This window comes from Meriones unguiculatus, chromosome 6, assembly GCF_030254825.1.
Source record: "Meriones unguiculatus strain TT.TT164.6M chromosome 6, Bangor_MerUng_6.1, whole genome shotgun sequence".
NCBI classification, from domain to species: Eukaryota; Metazoa; Chordata; class Mammalia; order Rodentia; family Muridae; genus Meriones; species Meriones unguiculatus.
This window is the reverse complement of record NC_083354.1, coordinates 136,682,942-136,706,334: the sequence shown is the minus strand read 5'-3', so window position 1 is coordinate 136,706,334 and position 23,393 is coordinate 136,682,942. Positions and strand designations below refer to the sequence as shown.

Sequence of the window (23,393 nt, the reverse complement as noted above, 5' to 3'; positions counted from 1 at the left end):
TTCTGACAACATAATCACAAATAATAATGTTAAGAAGTAAGTGGAAGCAGAAACATGTAGAGATAATTTATACCTTTAGAAGTACTTGCGTAGATTTGACTGGACAGGTCAGAATACAAAAGTTACATTCAAAAATAATAAAATGATAACGAGCTAAAGAAAAGTAAGTCACTATTTTACTGACAAGAGCTGAAGAACATCATGATTCAGCAGAGCTCTCCAACCCTCAAGAAAACATGTAGCTAGTAAAAGAGCTTTACACTTTGTGGGGGGTAATACATAAAAGAAACAAGAATGGTTCTAAAACAAGTGATTAAAAGATAAGGTCATAGGCTTTACATTAAGCAAATGGTGGTTATTAAGGACCCAGCATGAGTTCCTTAAGAAAAAAAAATCTTACAAAAAAATTACTTTAACACAATAACTTTCATTTCCTTAAAGAAGACGGCATTCTATCATCTTCCCTTCTAATAGAAGAGTGAGACTTAGGGCAATAACATAGATGAGAGATAGATAGACAGATAGAGATATATCTATTTTTATTGTATGCATTGTGGGGAGGGGCATGAAATATTTGAAGCACCTAAGGAAGCCAGAGGCATCAGATCCCCTGGGCAGTTCTGAGCTACCTGAAGACTCTCGGAATTGAGTCCTGGTCCTCTGCGAAAACTTAGCCACTGAGCCATCTCTCTAGTAACAAATGTACGTATCTTAACTTCTAAAATAAAATAAACAAATATGGTGGCCTCCAGTTCCAGTTTGTTTTTAAATAAAGGACTAATAAATTGGATCGCTGGCTTGTCTTTAATTTTCTCAATCAATTTCGTTAGCCACTTTAATAAAGGCATAGTCCTTATGAAATTTCTGGTGACAATGTGAGATGAGATATAATTATTAATAATCTCCATTGATTTAAACTTTTCTATAATATTCCCAGAGCAAAAAAGACTGTTATACAAAACTCCTGATGCCTGAACAAGCTTTTGATTCCTGCATGTTCAGAGAGCAGGTCTCTAGCTTCTGCTGGACCAGAGACCACCATGTGAACTGGCTTTCGGCTCTTACAGGATCTGAGAACCCCTGCAGCCAGTGTTGCAGCTAGCGCAGATCCAGAGAGCACAATGGGACCGAAGAGTAGTACCACACAGCCTTCTAGCCACACAAATAGTGGCTTCTGAGGTGAGTGTGGGAACCAAGCGTTGGCTCCAGTGTGTGAAAAGTCCTTGAGGAATCTAAAATTGAGCTCTACTTTTCTTTGACGTCCCTGTGGGTATGGGGATTTGACTTTGGTGTTCCAGGGGTCACTGTAGAACCAGGTAATACTTCTGTGGTTACTTCCAGCACGGGGCTCTACCCACAGACCTAAGGGAGTATATAGACTTGTCTGAAATTTGGCATCCTGTTCCCAACTAGTTCAAAGACTTCAAAGAATGACCAAGTTTTTAACTCCATTAGGTTTCCTTGGGACTAAGGGAGCACTGCACCCTTGGTCCTCGCGGTGGTTTGAGTAAGAATAGCCCCCACAGACCCATGTGTGAGAATGTTTGGCACTATTAAGGGGTATGGCCTCTTGGAGGAAATGCATCACATGGAGGAGGGCGTTGAGGCTTCATATGCTTGATCTATGCTTAGTGATTAAGTCTCCTACTGCCTGCCTTCTCAGCTCCTTCTCTAGCACCCTGTCTGTGTGTCTCCATACTTCCTGCCAAGACCACAATGGAATAAACCTCTGAAACTGTAAGCCAGTCCCAATTAAATGTTTTTCTTTACAAGAGTTTTCATGGTCATGGGGTCTCTTTAATCCTTGATGTTAAGGTATGTTTCTTGATGCAGCAGGATCGTTCCTGTTTGTTAATCCATTCTGCCAGTCTATGTCTTTTTATTGGTAAATTGAGACCATTGATATTGAGAGATATCAATGACCAATGTTGATTCCTATTATTCTATTGGTGATGGTGGTGGGGGGGGGTTGTGTGTGTGTGTTCTTTTGATTTTGCTGGTATGGAATTATTTTCTGTGTTTTTATGGGTGTAGTTAACCTCCTGGTGTTGGTGGTTCCTTTTACCACCTTCTCATTTGTAGATAGTTTTGTTCAAATTTGGGTTTGTCATGAAATATCTTGTTTTCTCCATCTATAGTGACTGAAAAATTTTCTGGTTATAGAAGTCTGGGCTGGCATCTGTTGTCTCTTAGAGCAACAGTTCTCAACCTGTAGGGCACAATCTTTTTAAGGTCACATATCACATATCCTGAATATCAGATATTTATAGTACAATTCATAAGAGTAGCAAAAATCACAGTTTGAAATAGCAACTAAATAATTTTATGCTTGCGGGTCACTATAACGTGAGGAATTGTATTAAAGGGCAGCAGCATTAAGAAAATTGAGAACCCCTGTCTTAGTCTGTGCACATCTGCCCAGGCCCTTCTCCCCATAGAGAATTCAAGTGTAATCCTGATAGGTCTGCCTTTATATGTTACTTGGTCTTTTCTCCCTTGCAGTTTTAATACATCCTTGTTCTGTATATTTAGTGTTTGGAATACTATGTGGCAAGACGACTTTCTTATCTAGTCCAATCTATGTAGTGTTCTATACCCTTCTTGCTCCTGTATAGGCATCTCCTTCCTTAGGTTAGACAATTTTTCTCCTATGATTTTGTTGAAGATACCTTCTGGGCCTTTGAGCTGGTTTTTCTTCTCTGTCCTCTATTCTTACTATTCAAGGCTTCATCTTTCCATAGTGTCCCAGATTTTTTGGACGTTTGTGTCACTTTTTTTTTTTTTTAGATTTAACATTTTTTGACAGATGTATCCATTTCTTCTATCATGTCTTCAATGCCTGAGAGTCTTCTATCTCTTGTATTCTGTTGGTAAAGCTTGACCCTATAGTTCCTGTCCAAAGTCCTAAAATTTTCACTTCCAGAATTCCCTCATTATGTGTGTCATTGTGTGTGTGTGTGTGTGTGTGTGTGTGTGTGTGTGTGTGTGTGTGTGTTTTATGGCTTCTATTTCTATTTTCAAGTTGTGAACAGTTTTATTTGTTTCCTTCAGTTGTTTGTATGTGTTTCTTGGCTTTTTTAAAAGGAATTTATTTGTCTTTAATTGTGTTTTCCTGGGTTTCTTTAGGGGATTTATTCATTTCCTCTTCATCTTCATCTTCAGATCATCTTTTCCTGGTGCCTCAGCTAATGGGATAGGATAGCTGGCCTAATGGGATAGGATAGCTGGGCTTTAATGGGGACATTGCCCTGGCTTTAATAGATTGTCTTTTCATGCTCTCTCTAGGTATCTGAGATTAAGATGAATATAGGTCTAGGTACTGATTTCTGGGTTTGTCTCTTTTCGTGGATGTTTTGTCCCTTGGTTTCTGTCTCCTCTCTGGATTTTCTGAGAGTGTGAAAGTTGTGGATTGCCTGTTTGAATGCCTGCTAGTGTTAGAGGCTAGGATACTGGGATGAGTTGAGAGAGAATGTCTTTGTGATCCATTTGGGATGAGGTCAAAGAAGAAAGAGAGGTCACAATGGGTTTCCTGTTACAGATATGGAGATGAGACTGAGGAATTGGATAACAGGAGCAGTGGGAGAGGTATGGGTCTGCCTTCAGCCCACTTGTTGCTTTAAGAGGGGGTGGGGCTTGGGTATCCAGCTTTGTCTGCTGGGTGTGGGGTCTGGAACAAAGCAATGAGTGGAGGAGGAAGGTTTGGAGCAAATGACTGTGGGATCGACCACAGATGTAGGCAGTGGGGAAGGAAGGTTGTAGCTGGTGTTTGGTTGCAGCACTAGGGTTGAGACTGTGAAATTGGATCTGGGAGAACAGAGAGAAAAGAGAAGGTCTGTCAGTATTCTGCCTGTGTCATATGTAATTTTAAGGCTATTAAATGTTTCCATCATGGATGCTATATGAAGTGTTTGATGTTTGACATAATTTAAATGTTACGCATGTATGCATATGTTTACACGTTACATAGTGTTTCATCACTGTATTAAATTTTGATGTTTTTTATTTTGAAGGACAATTAGATGGTTTGAAAATGTATAATAAATCATGTACACATTGTAACTAAAGACTCCATCAGCTGTTCTCAAATTGTCTACATATCAGTATTAACATGCTTTGCACACAACCATAGACAGCTACTAGAAAATTTTATAAAGAATAGAACTTCAGCTCCCCAAATCCACACGTTTGTTCTTCAGGCCGGGTGTGGTGGTGCATGCCTGTGATCCCAATACTTGGGAAGACAGAGGTAGGCAGATTTCTGTGAGTTCGAAGCCAATATGGTCAAAAAAGTGAGCCCAGGACAGACAAGGCTACACGGAGAAACCCTGTCTCTAAAAACGAAAAGAAAGAAAAAGAAATCTTCTCCCTTCTAGAAATCTTAGTGCTTAGGGTTTGTTCTGTTATTTTCACCCAGAACATTGTTTAAACTTTATTTATACTTTATAGCTTTTTCAAACATCCTTAGTCTTAATTTGTCCTACTCCCTCCTTATCCTTCTGCATTGACCTCTGGCCCTCTTTTTCCCATTTCCCCATTCATATTACCTGTATTCAGATATTATTCTCTCTACTCCCTCCCCATTTTCCCTTTTTACTTTCTTGGTTTCTTAGTTACTCCAAGTTATAGTCTCATGCCTAAAGATATATCAAATATTGTAATTTTTCTGAGTACACAGTCTTTATAAAATAGTAAGAGTAAGAATAAACAGGCTCTAGAATACATGCACTGAATTCCATGGCGTTTGCAATATCCAAATGGATTTATTTGGGGGAAACAAACTGATTTAGTAGTATGGCCCAAGTTTCTCCAAAACTGAGTTTATTCTTGGCCCAAGTAAAAGGCCGATTCACTGTTCAAAATGGATTAGCCATGGTTTGTAACAGCCCAACAAAAGAAGTGTGACTTGTCGCTCAGGAAGGGCTGACCAGGAACCTTGCAAATGGGAGGATTACTGAGGCAGCGCTTGGCTTGGCTTTGAAGCAGTTTATAAAGCCGCTCCGGAAGGCCACGCCCCGCAGGGGGCGGGACCACGGCAGCCGCGCGTCGGTTCGCGATTTGCTTTAGCGCGGGTCTCTTGGCCCTCAGCGCGGTCCGTCCCGCGGCGCTCGCGCGGCCGAGGGCTGACGTGTCAGCGGTTTCCCGGGGCCGGGCGAGCGAGGCAGCGATGGCGGACGCCTGGGAGGAGATCCGGCGGCTGGCTGCTGACTTCCAGCGGGCGCAGTTCGCGGAGGCCACGCAGAGGTGCTGGTCCCCCCCGGTTGGCGCCGGCCTGGGCCCGGGGCGCTGTCGTCTCCGCGCTGCCGGCCGCGTCCCGGGGAGACCCCGGAGCCCGGCTGCTGCGGCCGCCGGTAGAGACGCTCGCCGCCCGGCCTAGGGCTTGCAGAGACCCCGGCGCACTGCGCAGCAAGTAGCCTGTCCCCCTTTAACTCCTTTTCTCTGCGGCCGCGGAGCGACGCCAGACCCGCACCCAGGACTTTTCTGCACCCCACGAACGTTGGAGAATTACCGCATGCAGGATTACAGACCACATCTATAATGCCAATAGACTTTTTCTCCTTAGAAACGAGTTCCTGTAGTATTTCATTTCTGCTGTCCTAAAAACACTAGTCCTTTGATGGTGTTTTATAGTGTTGAGAGCTACACACACACACTCAACACTCCAAACAGCAAACCCAAACAGTTAAAAACCCAAGGGAAAAAATCTAGGCACAGTACCTGCCTACTTAACTAACAGAGGTAACCGTGGTCTTGCTAAGTAAGACAGATGTCCTGCCTGTACAGCTGTACCAGTAAGGCCAACATACTGTGATCTCCAAGAAACGTTTGTTTTCACCTGAAAATTAAAGACATAGCTGGTGTTTTCTTTCTTAAATTGTATGCCCACAATTTTGATATTTGAAGACTGAAGAAAGGATTAAGAAAACACCTTTAGAATCATAATGCGGTGACATGTATGAATTAAGTAAATAATTCAAATGAATGTAAAGTTCCTTACTCTGGAGTAGTTTCTTTTTTTAATTAATCAACATCATTATACTAATAAAAGACAGATTTTGCAATGTAGAAGTTACTCAAAATTTTGCTTTCAAATACTTTTTTGTGGAACATATTATGACACTCTTAAACTTTTGGTTTCTCTCAGGTTGTCAGAGCGGAACTGCATTGAAATTGTGAATAAGTTAATATCTCAGAAACAGCTAGAAGTAGTTCATACACTTGATGGGAAAGAATATATCACTCCAGCCCAGATCAGTAAAGAAATGAGAGATGAGCTACATGTCAGAGGTGGTAAGTGATTCCTTAGTGTTGTGCTTTTGTTTTTACTGCAGTGTTTGGAGGAAATGAGTTAAAATCATGACTAAACAGTTAAATGGAGTTATGGGACATTCACCTCAGTTTCTCCTTTTCCTTTCCCCTTTGTGTTAAGAATCAGACACGGGCACACATTAGGCAAATACTACCACTGAGCTTAACCCTTCTCAACTGCTAACTTGATAATCAGCCTTCATAGGTTCACATAAGCAAATAGGATCTTAACTATTGCCATGTAACAAATACCATGCTTTGTTGTATTGAATTAAATGTGCTGTGGGTTTTTAAGCATGAGTGATCAGATGTAATTGTAAATTAAGAATAGAGATTTCATAAGATTGTAAGATCTCAGATACTAAGGCTGCATTACTAGTCTGTAAAAAAAAAAAAAAAAAAAACCTTTGTAAATCAGTATACAGTAGCCTCAGGCTCACATTATATGAAGTGCAATTAGTGCCATCTAACATGAAATACTGTTTTGCTTTGTATTTTTAAAAGCTGAGCAGTGTATTAAGATTGAGCACAGTTGACTTAAATAGAAACGACTCTTCATTAGATACTATAAGGGTGTAACCTTGGTGTTTCTTATCTCCCTGCAATAGTGCTAATGAAATATGAGCTGTGATTTGGAATATTTACTGATTCTTCCTAATAGACACTTACTTTTCATTTTCAAATAATGGAGGAGTCATCTTAATTTAATTGCAGATATAGCCTTTGGCCACGTCAGATAAACTGAATTGGAAGAATTAAGTGCCCTATCCCCTTAGGTTCGTCTGCCTTGTGTCAGCTGGTGTTCATAGTTAGTCTGAGGTGATGGCAGCAGTGTTGCCTGTGGCTTTAACCATGAAGATTGATTAGTTAGTAATTTGTATCTAAATGCATCAGCTGTTGTGGTCCTATGCCCTTTGTAGAAGGACTTAGACTGATCAACACTGTCTGTCAGAATTGAAGTTGTTTGGCTGTACTTTCATTTAATTTGCCATTTAAATTCCTGTCTTTTGTTCAAAGGTCGAGTAAACATTGTCGACTTACAGCAGGTAAATTTATAAAAGTTTTACTTTGATTTCTTAAAGTTTTGTAAATTTCTAATGCTATGAGCTCATTCAGTTCCTTTCTAAGTATTCACCAATGTTGGTGTCAGAGTTGGTATGACATATGTGAAGAAATGGTTGTGAAGCCTTCGTTGATGCTTTGAGTTGATTTACTCAGTTTTCTTTCTTGGTTGAGTTGTTCATTCTTTACAGATAAACTCAAAAGTTATTACTTTATAAAATTGTAAGGTTTATGTAATTTTTAGAGAAAAGTCATTAGGGTTTCATATTTATACACTTCAATATAGAGAGAGTAATGGAAAAAGTAAGAAAATTTCCAAAATATTAAAAAGCACGTGTAACCACCTTGGTCACTAGAAAACTTTTTCTGAAAATATGAAAAACTCTGTTTTATGAAAATAGAGTTCACTGCTTAATATAAGTTTTCCTGGAAAAATATAATTCTTCAGAACTCAAAAGTAAATAGATAAGCAATAGGGTTTCGGAATTTTACGTAACTAAGGCTTCGGCAGTATTTATTAGTTTGATTGTTTTATATACAAACATGTAGGTTTTATACATATCAGATACATATATGATATACATATATCGAGTGTGTGTGTGTGTGTGTGTGTGTGTGTGTGTGTGCATGCATGCATGTGTGTATGCAGTGTTTTACTCTGTGGTCCTGTCTTGCCTAGAACTTATGTAGACCACACTAGCCTTGATGTTGTGGCTGTCATTCTGCATGTTAAGATTATAGGTGTTTGACCCCATACTCAGCTATCAGTATTTTAAAACAATTCCTTATTTATGTAAGAATGAGTGTAAACGTGTAACTCTAAATGTGTAATTTCAAATTTAAGAACTAGTAGAAACTTTATATAATTTCTGTCTAATTCTAGGTTATTAATGTGGATCTAACTCATATTGAAAGTAGAGTAGGTGACATTATTAAATCAGAGAAAAATGTCCAGATGGTGTTGGGACAACTAATAGATGAGTAAGTATAACATTTTCATGTACTTGTTTTGTTCATGTCAATAGTATGTAAGTTTAGGCCAGTCATACCCAGTTAGGCTTTTTGTTTAGAGCTCTCGATACAGACGTTCATTATAAAAGTCATTCCAGTTAAAAGTAGGTGCTAGTTATGGGGAGTATATATAAATAGTATAAATCTTGACTTTTTTAAAGCAATAAAAAACAACTTATTATTTGTGATAAATTAAGTAAACTCAAAGCAAATGTGTTCTAAAAATATTACTGTTAAATGACTATAAAATCTCTATTGGCAGAAGAAAAAAACTATCATTTGATTAACCTTACATTTAGTAATGTCCATGAACAAAAAATAAGCTTTAGAATCTGAGCAATGAATGATGCTCATTCACATCCTGTTCACTGTTTTGGAGGCCTAATGTGCTCCAGTGGAAAGGGGAAGAATACTGAAGGAAAACATTTTTTATGTTTTTTGTTGTTTGTTTAACTTTTTTTCAATATTAGGAACTATCTGGATCAATTATCAGAAGAGGTGAATGATAAATTACAAGAAAGTGGTCAAGTAACCATCTCAGAACTGTGTAAAACCTATGATCTTCCTGGAGATTTTCTGACACAGGTATTTTTTTTCCCTAATAGTATAAAGAATTTTTTAAAAATCTTAGATTGTTTTCTTCTTCTTCTTTTTTTTTAATAAGTTACAAGTAGATACACCTTAAAACCATGTATTTTTTGGGGGGTGGGGGTATCCTATTTGGTGGCTCTGAAGAGACTGTTGAAAATGATTATAATTATCCCCAGCCCCAAATCATAAGATACGTAAGGGCAAGATAAATTGTTAGGCCCAACCTGATACCATAGAAGCACATATACCACAGGTGCGCAGATTTTATTAATGCTTACAACACCCGCTGTTTAGAAACAGACTAGGATATAAACAGTTTTGGTATAATTGTTAAAGATGAGGGCTGCTGCTGAATATTTTTCAATGTAAAATATCTTCTACAAAGGATTTTCTTACCAAAATATCAGTATTATCGTTCTTCTGTTGCTACGTGTTTCTTCCTCTGACCTGTGACTAAGCCGGGAGAACAAAGAATCTATTCTCTAGTTAGAGAATAAAGTTATTCTCTAACTAGATGTTAAAGAACATATTCTCTAACTAGATGTTAGAGAACATATTCTCTAACTTTATGTATTTGTGTTGATACTGAATTCCAGTATCATGACTGTAGTGCAATAACAGTGTTACGTATATGTTGTCTGTGTTTCTAAAGTAGTTTGTTATCTTACAGTCACAGATGTCCATGTGGTACAGTGGAAAATCTATAAGCTTTAGTGTTAAACAGACCTGGATTTGAATCCTATTGATGACACTTCTTAGTTAACTGACATTAAGAAAATTGTTGTTTTGTCTGTGTGGTATTGCAAGTCTTTTGAGAAGAAATAACCATATTCTTTTCATAAGCATCAGTGAGATGTCTGATGAACTGTTAGCACAAAGGCAGCACTAGAAATAGCAGCTTTTTTAAAAAATTTACTGAAATAAACAGCTAAATCTCATCTAACTACCATCTTAGTTACTGTACTGTTGTGAATAGACACCATAACCACTGCACCTCTTAGAGAAAAGGATTTAATTGGGGGCTTACTTTCAGTTTCAGAGAGTTAGTTCATTGTCATCAAGGCAGGAAGAAGCATGGCAGCAGGCAGGGACTGAGAGCTCATGCAGGACCCACTGGGAGGCAGTCAGGGAGAAAAAGACGTTGCCTACCTCCAGTGACAGGTCTCCTAACCCTTCCAAACAGTTCTTTAACTGAGGACCAATCATTCAAACATATGAGCTTATAGGACCATTCCCATTCAAACCACAACTGCTTTTCAGCATAAGAAAATCCAACTTTAGAGAGTTATCATACCATAAGAACATGAGATTAATTTGTGGTATGATGCATTCACTCACATGTAGTAATAGAATAAGCTTTCCTAGTGGTATGTAAAACACAATTTAGAGAACATAGATGTCTTACAAAGCATGTTAGGGGTCTAAGTCATGTTTTACCTTAGTAACTAGAAATTATAGAAAGTCAAAGATAGAAGGCTCAGACCAGATGGTTTCTTTTGCAGCTGTGTTCCTAGATACTGAAGAGTTCCCAGCTCTGTTTTCTGAATATAAAAAATGTGTTTCTGAAAGCGTATTACATTTTTCTTTGTTATGAAACTGTCAAACAAATCAACTTGAATACATCTGCTTTTGACTGGGGAAGGGGTGGTGTGAAATACGGCCAGACCTGTTTCACATGCACTTGTGTAGTTGTAGTATAGCTGAGGAGAAATACTATCTCAAGTTTGAAAAACTGTCAAGAAACCAGATAATCTGCCAGTTTAAATCTGGAAAAGTCTTGTTTCAAGACTTATGTTTCCCTAGTTATAAAAATCTTGGAATAACATTTATTCCTGTAAGTATCCAAAGGTCCAAAGAAAGTCTTCTCTAAGACTCATCGTGCTATGTGTACCATTTATATCTAGAAAATTGGCTAATCAGTCATTTTTATTTTCCATTAGAAATAAGTATTGTAAGCAAGGGCCATTATTGTAGTTAATCTTCTAACAATTAACTAATAATTACTATTTTAATTATTATTTATTCTTTTTACATCCCAGTCATAGCCTCCCTCCTCCTCTCCTTACAGTCCAACCCTCCCTCTTCCCCTCTCCCCTTTTCCCTATTATTCAGAGAAGGGGAGCCTCCTACCCACCCTTTTATAGTTAATGCTTTAACAATTTGGTGTGTTTCTTTACTGTGAGACAATGAAGCTGTATAGATATTAATCAACATTAATTTACGCGTCATGTAATTTGTGCAGTTGGAATTTCTGTCACAGCATATAGCATGAATTGTATAGGACTGCAACGCATAATTTAATTTTGTTATTTCAAATTAGTAAAAATTGACCTTTTTTTCCCAGGCTTTAACACAGCGACTTGGTCGAATTATCAATGGCCATATTGACCTTGATAACAGAGGAGTAATTTTCACTGAGGCCTTTGTAGCTCGCCATAAAGCACGCATCCGTGGACTCTTCAGTGCTATTACCAGGTAAACGTGTTGAGAGAGAGGGAGAGAAAAAGAGAGAAATAGACTTGTACATTTTTCTGACATGATTTGCATTTTTTTTCTAGCAGATGAATCATTCTGAAGCAAAATTTCATTGCGCATCCCAGTTTATTGTACAATAGAAGGAGTGCTTCTCTGAAATGGGACTGGAAAGCCTCTAGGGTCCCAAGACACAGCCTGTCTCCACCCATAGCACCTTCCTTTCTCTGCCCCAACAGATTTTGTACTTTTACAGAAAACAGCTTAAAATCTGATGCTGACATCACTATATAAAAATCAGCCTGAAATCATGGAAAGACCATGCAGTTATTAAAATAGAACAGTGTGGGTCTGTTGTTCTATTACATTAGTAGCCATGTGATAGGGGCAGGTATGTCAGTGGCCTAATTTACTTGGAGTTCAGATGGACTGTTTTAGGATCCTTTTTACTAAAACTCCACATTTTAAGGAATAGCAGTGTTGCTTTAAAAAGACACATTTCAAGACTGAGTCTATAAAATATTTAGATTTGTTTAAATCGAATTCAGAAAGCCTACATTCTTAGTTATCTCCTCACCTGTCACATAAGTTTCTGTTGAGTAGCTTTGTGTGTCATCAGCATTTGAGATGTCCAGATTTTTCATTTCAAACAACTATCTGGATGGCATATTCCACTCCATCTAATAATGTTCATTCTTTTCTTTTAAAACCTCTTCTTAAGACTTATGTCAATATTCAATATTCATTTTCTTACCCTCTCTCATGTCTCAAAGTATTTATCTGGTTTCTACCACTTATATTGTCATTAACACTAATCTCATAACCTATTTTTTTCCTTGTTTTACTTGTCTTTACATCAGCATCTAACTGTAGACACATCTTTTAGATAGGGCAGTTGTAGTAATTTCTTTTTTGTCATTTAACAACAGTATACATTTATTGAGTACCGGACACATTCAGGGCAAGAGAAAAAAAGATTGAAAGGTTTGGAGGGAACATGTATACTCTGATGAAACAAATTTCTTCTTTCTTTTTTGTTTTTAAAAATTTGGACTTTAAAGATTAGAGAGTTTTTCTATGACCAGTATAGAAGTTGCTCAAATTTTACCACAAACAATTTAGTCTGTATTTCCTACAAAAAGAACATTATCCTATACAATATAATATAGAACTCATAGTCAGAAAATTAACATTGATACATACTCTTCTGGTCTTTGAATCCATTTTGATGTTCAGATTGCTTCATCACTGCCCTTTCTGGCCCTGTCAGGTTCAGTTCAGAATCACCCATTTCATTTAATTGTTACAGGTCTTTGGTCACCTTTAATCTGGAGTGCCTGTTTGGTCTTTCCTTGGCTTTCCTGTTTTAAAGGTCACAGATTAGTTATTTTTTTAAAATGTTATCTTGTTGTTTGTTTGAAAGGTTTGCATGTGAATGTCAGTATTTAGGTTGCCCATTAATGGCAGGGAATACACAGAAGTAACACTTTATTCTTCTAATTGAATTGTAGCGGGTGATACACACTTTAGATTTTTTTCAATTACTGGTGAGTAACTTACTTAACAGATATATCTGATAAAATTCTTATAGAGCTACTTGTTTTCCTTTGTAAAGAAAACAGATAGTCATATGCGGGGATGATATTTTAAGACCGTATATCCCATTCTTCCTCAGACTTACAGTTTGTTTTCTTAATTATTTGTATCATTGGGGACTTAGTGCTCCCTAAATTTGTTATTCGACTTTAACTTCCTTTGCTAGTAGTTGGCACTCAGGCTGCCTTTTGTTTATTTATTTATTTATTTATTTATTTATTACATATATAGTGTTCTGCCTGCACTAGATCTCATTACAGATGGCTGTGAGCCACCATGTGGTTGCTGGGAATTGAACTCGGGACCTTTGGAAGAACAGCCAGTGCTCTTAACCTCTGAGCCATCTCTCCAACCCCGAAACGGGTCAGGCTGCCTTTTGACCTTCTGCCATGACCCCATCATTCCTGGATGGGATACCTTTTTTTTACTGATAGGACAAAGTGTTTCAGTTCCAGGTCCAGGGTCCTTCCCTGTCCCACCTAGACTATCTAGCCATTTCTCCAAGGGGGCCTGATTTTCTCTTGGAGTAGACTATGTAGAATCCATGTGCTTAGTTGCTTTTCACACTATTTGGTTCTCATTATCCCTCAGTCCTCTTGGTCAACAAATTAGAGGATGCACTGACATACATATGTGCACTTACTGTGTATATCTTCTTAAACATATATATAACAAAGCTGTTTGCAAACTGATTCAGGTCAGATACTAGGCTTCACTTCATTCTTATTTTCTGTTTTTATTTTCTATATTTGTAATTCTCTTCTTCAACCACCATAAGTAAGCTTAGCATGCATTGTCCTTAATGTGTTTACTTATTTCATGATTTCCCATTATGTACCTGATTGGTTGTTGCTGCTATAGTATCCCTCCATGTACTCCATCCTCCATGGGTTCTGACCACACAGATGCAATCTCCCTCCAAACACAAGGAAGTGTTGGTTTTTAGGGGGAGCAGAACTGTGAAGCTGATTGGTAGAGATAGGGGGAAACAGATTTATATCTTTGTCCCTTTGAATTTATCATTTAGTCAAAAACTAAAAATTTTTTCTATTAATATATTTGTCATTTATATTTTGCTGATTACAGTAGCAAGGGTAAATTTTGTCACAATCAGCAGTTGTTTATTTTGTTTGTTTGTTTGTTTGTTTGTTTGTTTGTTTGTTTTTCTCTCCCTGTAGCCCAGAGTCTGTGTGGAGGTGGTCCCAAACTACAAAGTAAAACTAATTCTAAGCCTGAACAGATACTCCTGAGACCTGTGGCATCCAAATAGTACATTTAATTCACTATGTCTGTATAAGAGCTAGAAACTAAGAAACCACCTCACTTTTCTGGTCTGAAGCCATATTCAACCACAGGGATAGGTTGACAGCTCTTACAGGCAGAAATTTAGACATTTATTGACCACCCATAGTGAGCAATACCTACACAGCCTGAGGTGGGCCCTTTAAGAGAGCTCTTATTTTTATGTTTCCTTAGAAGGAGCAGAAAACACACCCAAAGTATCATGTAAGAAAGTTATGATGTTTTACTGTAAGGGAAACAGATGATACAATTTACAGCATACTGGGACCTAATAAGTTGATCTACATGAAATTTTGTTAAATAATTTTTAGTCAAAATCGTCCAAATACAGGAGCTTTAAGTATTTCATTCATTTTTAAGTAAGTGTATCTATTTACCAACTTTCTTTGTGGAGGTAAAAGAAAATAAAGTTATGGCATTCTAAATAATCTGTAAGACATTAAACATTTGGAATTAGTTACAGGATTTTGAATATACATAAGAATAGAAACTGACTGGAGAACTAAGATGATAGCTTAAAGGAAATAGAAGCAAAACATTACTTTCAAAGCCATCAGTAGTGAAAAGTAGATACAGGACTGGGAAGGTGCCTCAGTGGATAAATTGTGTGCTCTACAAGCATGGGGACCAGAGTGTAGCCTCAACATGCTCTTTAAAGCAAAGTGTGGGGCACACATGAGTGGCCCAAGGCCTGCAAGGAGAGTTGACTAGTGGAGCTAGTCTAGCTAAGTAGAATGAGTGAGAAACCCTGTGAAAATGTAAGTAAGGCTATAGGGGAAGATACCCCCATTTGTTCCTCTGCCTCTATAGGCTCACATAGGCTCCATACCTGAGCACATAGACATACACTATAAACAAATACAACACACACACACACCAAAAAAACAAACAAACAAAAAAAAAAAACCAGAGATACTTTTGGGAATTTGTTCAGCTACCTAAAAGCAGCTGGTGATGTGTTAGTGATAGTGGGAGAGTGTGATTTATGCATGCACAAGGCATTGGGATGAAATTACGGCATCCTGTTATCTCAACTATCACAGTCAAATACAGTGCTCCCACAAAGACTTGAAACAAGACATTTATTACATCTATTTAGAATGCCTCACATTTACAGTGACAGACACTGTAAATGTCTGCCAGCTGATAAAAATAAAAGCAAGTGTATAATGGAGTGCTGTTCAAGACTGAACCATGTCATGCATGTTTCATCATTGACGAACATCCTGTAACATAATACTGAGTGAAAGAAAACAAATAAGAGGCCTCCTATTGATTCAACTACAGTGAATGTCTAGAAGGGCAAATTTATAGATGATGATTTATCTATAGGGTGGCAGCAGTGATTGGCTACAAATATTACTGTAATCTGTAAACCTGGATTGTTGTGATGGTTACACCATTTTGTAAATTTATTAAGATTAAAATTATGGAGTTATGTACTTGAGCTTGAGTGGATGTTAATTATATAAAAATTATACCCTGTTAAAATAGTTTAGGAAATCTTACAGAAGTACAGATAAGTAAAAAAGAACATTTTTTTGTTGTAACTTTTTTTAAATTCTTTATTAATTACACTTTATTCACTTTGTATCCCCCCTGCAGTTCCCTCCCTCCTCCCCTCCCAATCCCTCCTTTACTCTTTTTTTTGCATGCATGCCCCTCCCCAAGTCCACTGATAGGGGAGGTCTTCTTTACCTTCCTTCTGATCCTGTGATTTCTCTCAAACACTTGACTAAAAATATCTCATACAGATACATTTAAGTGCACATATTATCTCCCTTTTCTTCAAAAATGAAATTATATGACATTCAATTACTTGAATATTCCCAAGTGAGGAGAGGGAACCCACCATAAGGAAAATTACATACACCCAACCATCACATGTTTCTGAGTGCTGTATCATTCATGGATGCAAATCATGTACTGGAACTCCTTAGTAAGAAAGTTACATATGCACTAAACATGTTCAGGTAACATTGCATTAGAAAATCAGGAAATCTAGAAGTGGTAAGTATTCAGGCTCTCGGGAGATCATACAGTATTTTATATGAGAGACATGAGCATCCTTGAATCTCACTGTGCTGCACAGTGAGAGCCAGGAGAAAGTCCAGCATCACAGAGAGGAAAAACCTGGTGGAATCATAATAGAAATTGATCTGGATTATAAAGAAAGACTGGTTCCTGCTATCTGGGTAGGACGATCTGGTAAGGTCTCTAAAATTTGGTATGAATTGCCATTATTTTTTCCTTCAAATTAATTGGTGTTTTCTTTTAATAAACTCCAGTTCTTATTTTTTTTAATCATATACAATTGTATAGTAAATTGGCTTTAATTTTTTTTTCCTTTAATTTCCCTTAAAGGCCTACAGCAGTGAATTCTTTGATTTCAAAATATGGATTTCAGGAGCAGCTCCTTTACTGTGAGTTTTGTTGAAGTTTGTATTTCTTGAGTGGTAGGTGTAATGTAGTAACAGACTTTCCTGAGAATGCGTAAGGACCAGCTTTCATCCTCAGTGGGGAGACAGAGAAAGGTTATTTTATTTTATTATTTTGAAGGAGAGAAATGTGAGTGGCAAAAAGGAAAGGAAGATGCAAGTGGGGATCAGAGGAAGAGAAGACGGTTTGGTTTCGTTTCGTTTTGTATCGTTTCATTCTGCTGTTCAAATAGTTGTGGGAGTTCCAGGCTAACATTGGGTAGATTCATTTCTTTGGACCTTGGGGCGGGTGATTGCTGGATGATCCTACCAGTGAGGATCCTGTGGCAGAAAAAAACCATTAGAAACACAGAGGAGAGAGGAAGAATCTGGGGTCACACAGTTCTCTTCAAAGGCATACATTTACTGCCCAAGGACTTCCTAGTAGGTTCTACCTCCTACAGGCTCCTTCAGCCCCCATTAGCCTTTCTGTAGGACCAAGAAGACCTCTAGCATCCAAAGTATAGCACTGCTTTATTGGCTGTTAATGAGTCAAAGTAATTTATTTTTCCATTTTCTTTTTTTATTAATGTCTCCTAATTTTTGAGATTATAATATAATCATATTATTTCTCCCTTCCCTTTCTTCCCTTCACACTACCCACATTTCCCTTCTTTTTCTCTTCCAAATTCATGGCCTCTTTTTTCATTGATTGGTGGTGGTGGTGGTGTGTATGTGTGTGTGTGTTACTGGATAAGTAAACTGGGGTGCTGTTTCCTGGAGAAGAATTTCTTCTGCTCTCAGTGTCTCTTAATTACCTGTGTTAAGGCTGAAGCCTTCTTGGCATTTTTCTATCCACACTAGCGTGTCTACTGTTATGAGCAGCCATGTTGGTAATATTTTGGAATTCTTAGGAGATACAATTTCACAGTAAATTCACGTTGCTCTGCTCTTATAATCTTTCCATCCTCTCTTCCACAATGGTCCCTGAGCTTTACATACAAGAGTTATATTGTAGATATCCTTTGTGACTGAGCTCCAACCTCTGCATTGTGATTTGTTGTTGTTTTCTATAATGATCTCAGTGTGTTCAGAAAGAAGTTTCCTTAATGAGTGAGGACTACACTGTAGGTATAAGGACAAATATTTAGAAGGGAGCTTGGGATTATGCTCGTTTAGTAAAATGGTGATTGTTGGTTCTTCTGCAAGGTCCATGACTTCACTAGCCCCAGGAACCATAACATACGAGGCATGATTTTCCTCCTGTTGAACATGCATAAAGTCAAGTTAGTTTTCAGATTGGCCCTAGATTATGAATGGAGAAGGTGATAATGAAATTTGAGGCTAATATGTATTATATAACTGGCTTTTGTTATGCCAATTGGTGGTCGCTCGTTACTTGAATACAGCAACCTCATGAAATAGGTATTGTTATTTTCCCCATTTCACAGATGAGAAAATAAAGGCATGAAAGAAATTATTTGCCCAGTATTGTATAGTTAGGAGATGGCAAAGTTGAGGTTTGTCCTTCAGCATTAGAGCCACAGAAGCCGTACTCTGAGCTGTAGCATTTCCTTCTGCATTGTGAATGGCATGTGTGCTGCTTCATACAGAAATGCAGGGACAGTGGAAACTGTTCTGTGGCTTTATTCACACTGCTGATTCTAGCATGTCCTAGTGCTTGGTTCTCAATACTAAAAAATTGAATGTAATGCTAGTGGTTAAACATTAACCACTAGTATTTGATCAGCTGCTTTCTATCAAATTAGGAAATAAATGATGGTATGCTTTTTTTAATTATTAAGTTTTAAATTAGGCTGCAGAGTAATGGATTTCATTATGGATATGTGTCATATTTTGATTTTAGTTGTCTTTCGACTCTGTTACCACTACTGTCCTTACTGGTCCTCTCCCTCCCCCAAATAATTCCCTCCCTCTTGCTTTATGTCACATGTGTTCTGTTGTCCTCTTCTTTCCCCCTTCCCACTCTCTTGCAATGCTTCCTCCTCTCTCATGGCCTCTATTTCTGGTTTCAAGACCAGAGTGTTGAGTTTTATTCAGAATTACTCAATGTGTGTATATTGTCTGACTTGAGTTACACTAGTACACTAGTTTCTACTTTTTCCCTGAATTAGAACCTGAGTAGTCTCATAAATATCAGGATTTTTTTCTTGAAACTGTAATTTCACGGATCATGTTTAAATTTTAAATTATGTTTTAAAGACGTAAATTTTAGGGAGACTGACTGAGAAGTACTTGACCGTTAAAGATGTGCCCCTGTTCTGTGTTATGTGCATTTGCTCTAGCTGTGCTTGAGGAGCTTGTTAGCACTGGTCGCTTACGGGGCACTGTGGTTGGTGGACGACAGGATAAAGCCGTGTTTGTCCCTGACATCTACTCCAGGACACAGAGCGCTTGGGTGGATGCCTTTTTCAGGCAGAATGGCTATCTAGGTAACTGTTTTTCTGTTCTATGAAACTAAAATGTTTTCCTAACACTGAAATGATATTAGAGAGTGTTGTACTCAGACTCCACATGCATTTTCCTGTGGTTGGAATTTCCATGGTTCCCTTTGGCTGCAAAGTCTTTCTTTCAGTTCTGTGGGGCATAGGAACTACTAAAATACTGAAAATTTAAAATGCCAAAAGATACTGCCCTTCAATTTGTACAAAGGTGATATAAAATTTAAAAAGTAATTATTTGTTGAATGTAATATGCTTATTGTTTTATTGTTACCCCTTCTCAGTTACTTCATCTTAGAACTATTTATTGACTGTCAGCTTTACAATGCCTGCTTTTCTCAGTTATCTACTACTCAGAAACAATACTATTCTAACGTGTATTTCTGAGGTTCTGCCATGATTTCAGTAAAGTAGACTGATTTAAAGGAGTAACCACCTCATTTGCTGAATACATTCATGATCAAGCGTAGCAGGGCACATTCTCTAAGTCTGTGGAGAATGCTTTGGTTTGAATGTACACTCGGCTGTACGTTTGCTTGCTCTCTGATGATGTGCATCCAACTTCAACCACAGACGTTAGTTTTCTTAACCGTAATATCCGTAATTCTGAGTCTTTTATACGAAATTGTCTACTAGCTCTGCAGGCTGGGACTGGCTACCTCATGTTGTACCATGAGACATTCTAAAAAGAAAAGTCATCCCTTTAACTAAAATGAGCAAAGTAGATTCCAGTTTTTATTTTTAATTTGAACCATTCTATTTCCTTTACTGTTGTTTTTTCATTGTATTGCTTCTGTAGTCCTATTTTACTCCAACCCTTTACTTGGGGAAGGGCTCATACCGCTAGTGTATTTAAGGAACACCTGAAATACCTTTCTAACAGAGATCTTTAAAAATAGACATGTCGGAAGATACCCAGGTAACAAGCTATGTTTTGTTTTTTTTTTTTGTTTTTTTTTTTCTTGTAGTCCTCAGAAAATGCTGGAATACATTGAATCCACAGTCAAAGAATGGTTTTGTACAGAGCGTAACTTCTTATGAGGCTTCTGGGAGATATGAGCGATTGACCGTTCTGTTCAACTTTCTTGTGTATTTCTAGAATTTGATGCTTTGTCTAGACTTGGAATCCCAGATGCTGTGAACTATATAAAGAAAAGGTATAAGAACGCTCAGCTCTTGTTTTTGAAGGCAGCCTGTGTTGGTCAAGGACTCGTGGACCAAGTGGAAGCATCAGTAGAAGAAGCCATCAGTTCTGGAACGTGGGTTGATATTTCTGTACGTTTTACCTTTTTCTCTTAATTTTTGTTTAAGCCAATGATGATATTTTACTAAGAAATACTAAATCCTCTGCTGTGGGGACTGGCTACGTCCTGTTGTACCACGGCCCATTTTTTAAAATAAAATCCATCCCTTTAACTAAGATAAGCAAAATGAATTTTAGAAATAGGCCATATAAAGATGATCTTGCCACTAAAGGTAAAATCTAGCAATCATTGTTACAGCAGAAATTTTAATTTTTCAGCTGTACATAATCCAATCCAGAATTCTACAAATGTCAAAAATAGGAAAACAATATAGCAACCATATCAGTCCCAATACTGAAATTGCTGAGATTTTGCACATCTGTATATGAGTTTCATTTCCAGTTTCTGTTACAGATATCCTGATCAAACCAACTCCAGGGTGAACAGCCTTGTTGTAGGTCACAGTTCCACGTTGCCAGTCTGTCCTTGTGGGAAATGACGGGAGCAGGAACACGAAGCTGCTGGTCGTAATACAGCCACAGGCTAGGGAGAGAAGCTGAATAGCGCGCACATGCGTGCTGGTGCCCCCCTTACTTTCCTCTTCTGTATGCAGTCCAGGACCCAAACCCAGGGAATGGTGCCACTAACACCAAGGCTGAGTCTTCCCTTCTAATTACACAGTCAGGGCAGTCCTCCACAGACATGCCTACAGGCCAGCCTGACCTAAATTGCCCCTCACTGAGACTCCCTTCCCAGGGGAGTCTACATTGTGTCAAAGTTAACAATTGAAAGTAACCCTTAGGGTGTCTTATCCAAGCATGTACAACCACCCTGCCTCAGACATCCTGCATCATTTGCTTATCCCTTCTCCAGTAATCTCTGCTAAGTATTAGCATAAACTGCTTTAGCACTGATAGTGCTTTGCCTCATTATTCAAGGTTCACCTGCCCTTCATTATTCTTAAGTATGGGTAAAGTTAAACCGGAAGCTAATCTGTTACTTCTAGTCAGACCATAGAACTTTTTATAAGGCAGAAAGACTCTTGCTGTGGATGCCAAATTTCTTAAGGCATCTTTATCCTGATAGCAGGTTTTAGGTAGTTTCTATGTGGTAGGAACCTCTAGCTCGCCCCTCATGGTCCAGGAAGCCCCTTTCTCTCTCTCTCTCTCTCTCTCTCTCTCTCTCTATCTCTCTCTCCACACCTGCACTGAAACACTCTGAACAAAAGAATGGTGCCAAAAGCTCAGATCTGCGTTCTGGCAGCTAGCACATGACCAGTCCACTCAAACACCCACCCAGGTGTCCAGCTTCTGACCGTACTATGGCACAGTCCCAGCTCCTGATTAACATGTCATCACTCCTCACCTAAGATCAACCTCCCTGCCTTAGCCTGGATGAGGGACTTCCCAGCCCCTTTTGCTGGGACAAGTGGACCCACCTGGGAGTAGTGCCTAGTAAACCTGCATTTACTTACTTTTATTTTGGTCTGATCTGGCCTATATTGTGTTGGTGTAGCATTGTTCTATATGCTAGAAATATGGTAGACAAACAAGGGTCTTCTCTTAGGACAAGCAGTTCAAAGTGAAACAGTAATTCAAAATAATAATTCCGATGACAGAGCTGAAAGGAAGCTTTGTACAGGTAAAGTTGTCAGGATTTACTGGCAAATATTTTGTAGGTTTATAAGAGAGAAGCACAAAGGGGTCTTGTAGGTTCTGGTGGTGGTTTGCCCAGTTTGATATTCCTAAAGGGCCTTCAAGTGGAGAAATTTGGTTTAAAAATAGCATCAGACTCTAGAGCTCAAAGTTCTGCTGAAACAAGAAAAATTGAGAAGTTATGATCATGACTGCATCTGAAAGCCACTGGCTTAAACAAGGCTACTTGAGGGAAATCATACGAATAAATACATCTAAACATATATGTATATTATACCTCTGAAACAGATAACCTGCGTTTTCCTGCATTCTTCTCATTTTCATTTTGCTTGTAATTCCAGCCTCTGCTTCCCAGTTCTTTGTCAACTGAAGATGCTGCTATGCTGCTTCAGCAGGTGATGAGACCATTCAGCAAGCAAGCTTCAGCTGTAATCTTCAGTGACACAGTTGTGGTCAGCGAAAAATTTATAAGTGACTGTACAGAACTGTTCAGCGAACGGATGCACCAAAAAGCTGAAAAGGTAGTCCAGACTTTCTTCCACCTCCTAATCTTAACATCATTTTCTTTCCCATTAGGATCATCTGTTATCTGTTGGGAAATGCAATAAGCAGTCTGACCACAAAGGAATATCATTTTATATATTTCTTTTTTCTTTCCTTGAGGATTTATTATTCCTTTTCCTCATCTTCATTAGAACCTGTTAAAATTTAGAGACCTGAGTTTACAAATTAAATATTATCAATAAAATTACGTAGTTTCAAATTATGTTGCCAAAGGATTTGATCCACTGTTAAAATATTGAAATATGTTACAGTGTTACCTATGTATACATCAAGTTGTGATGAGAGATCAAAAAGAAAGCAATGAGCATATTTTAAGTACAAAGCACCTTAGATAATTACTAAGTCCTGGAAAGCCTCATTAATTTTACCTGGCCAGAATAAACAGGGTAAAACACTGGAAAAGAAATGTTTTTACCAAAGTTTACTAGATTTTCAAGCCTGATGTTACATTCCTGTAATTCTAGCCCTCAGGGGCTAAGGACAAGGGCACTAGTTTGAGTCTATTTAGGCTCAGGGTCAGCCCTGGACTATTACAGTGAGAGCCTGTCTTAATCAAAAACTGATGATTTTAAATATATATATATATTTATGTTTGTTTTTATTTATCCATGTGTGTCCATGTATGTGTGTTGGGTGCCCTCGGAAGTCAGCAGAGGCTATTGGATCCCTCAAATTTTACGTTACAGGCAGCTGTGAGCCACCATGAAAGTG

The 23,393-nt window shown here is 38.1% G+C and overlaps 1 protein-coding gene across 1 annotated transcript in view; it reads left to right on the top strand.

Annotated features, from left to right (window-relative positions):
• Positions 1-5,103: 5,103 nt before the first annotated feature.
• Positions 5,104-23,393, top strand: part of Ufl1 (UFM1 specific ligase 1) — a 32,797-nt gene continuing 14,507 nt past the window's right edge. Inside the window, exons 1-10 of the mRNA XM_021645515.2 lie at positions 5,104-5,241; positions 6,143-6,288; positions 7,324-7,352; positions 8,252-8,349; positions 8,850-8,964; positions 11,315-11,445; positions 16,705-16,763; positions 19,064-19,210; positions 20,319-20,494; positions 22,460-22,639. Coding sequence (XP_021501190.1) covers positions 5,165-5,241; positions 6,143-6,288; positions 7,324-7,352; positions 8,252-8,349; positions 8,850-8,964; positions 11,315-11,445; positions 16,705-16,763; positions 19,064-19,210; positions 20,319-20,494; positions 22,460-22,639 — 1,158 coding nt within the window. The 5' untranslated portion in view covers positions 5,104-5,164. The remainder of the gene's footprint in view (positions 5,242-6,142; positions 6,289-7,323; positions 7,353-8,251; positions 8,350-8,849; positions 8,965-11,314; positions 11,446-16,704; positions 16,764-19,063; positions 19,211-20,318; positions 20,495-22,459; positions 22,640-23,393) is intronic.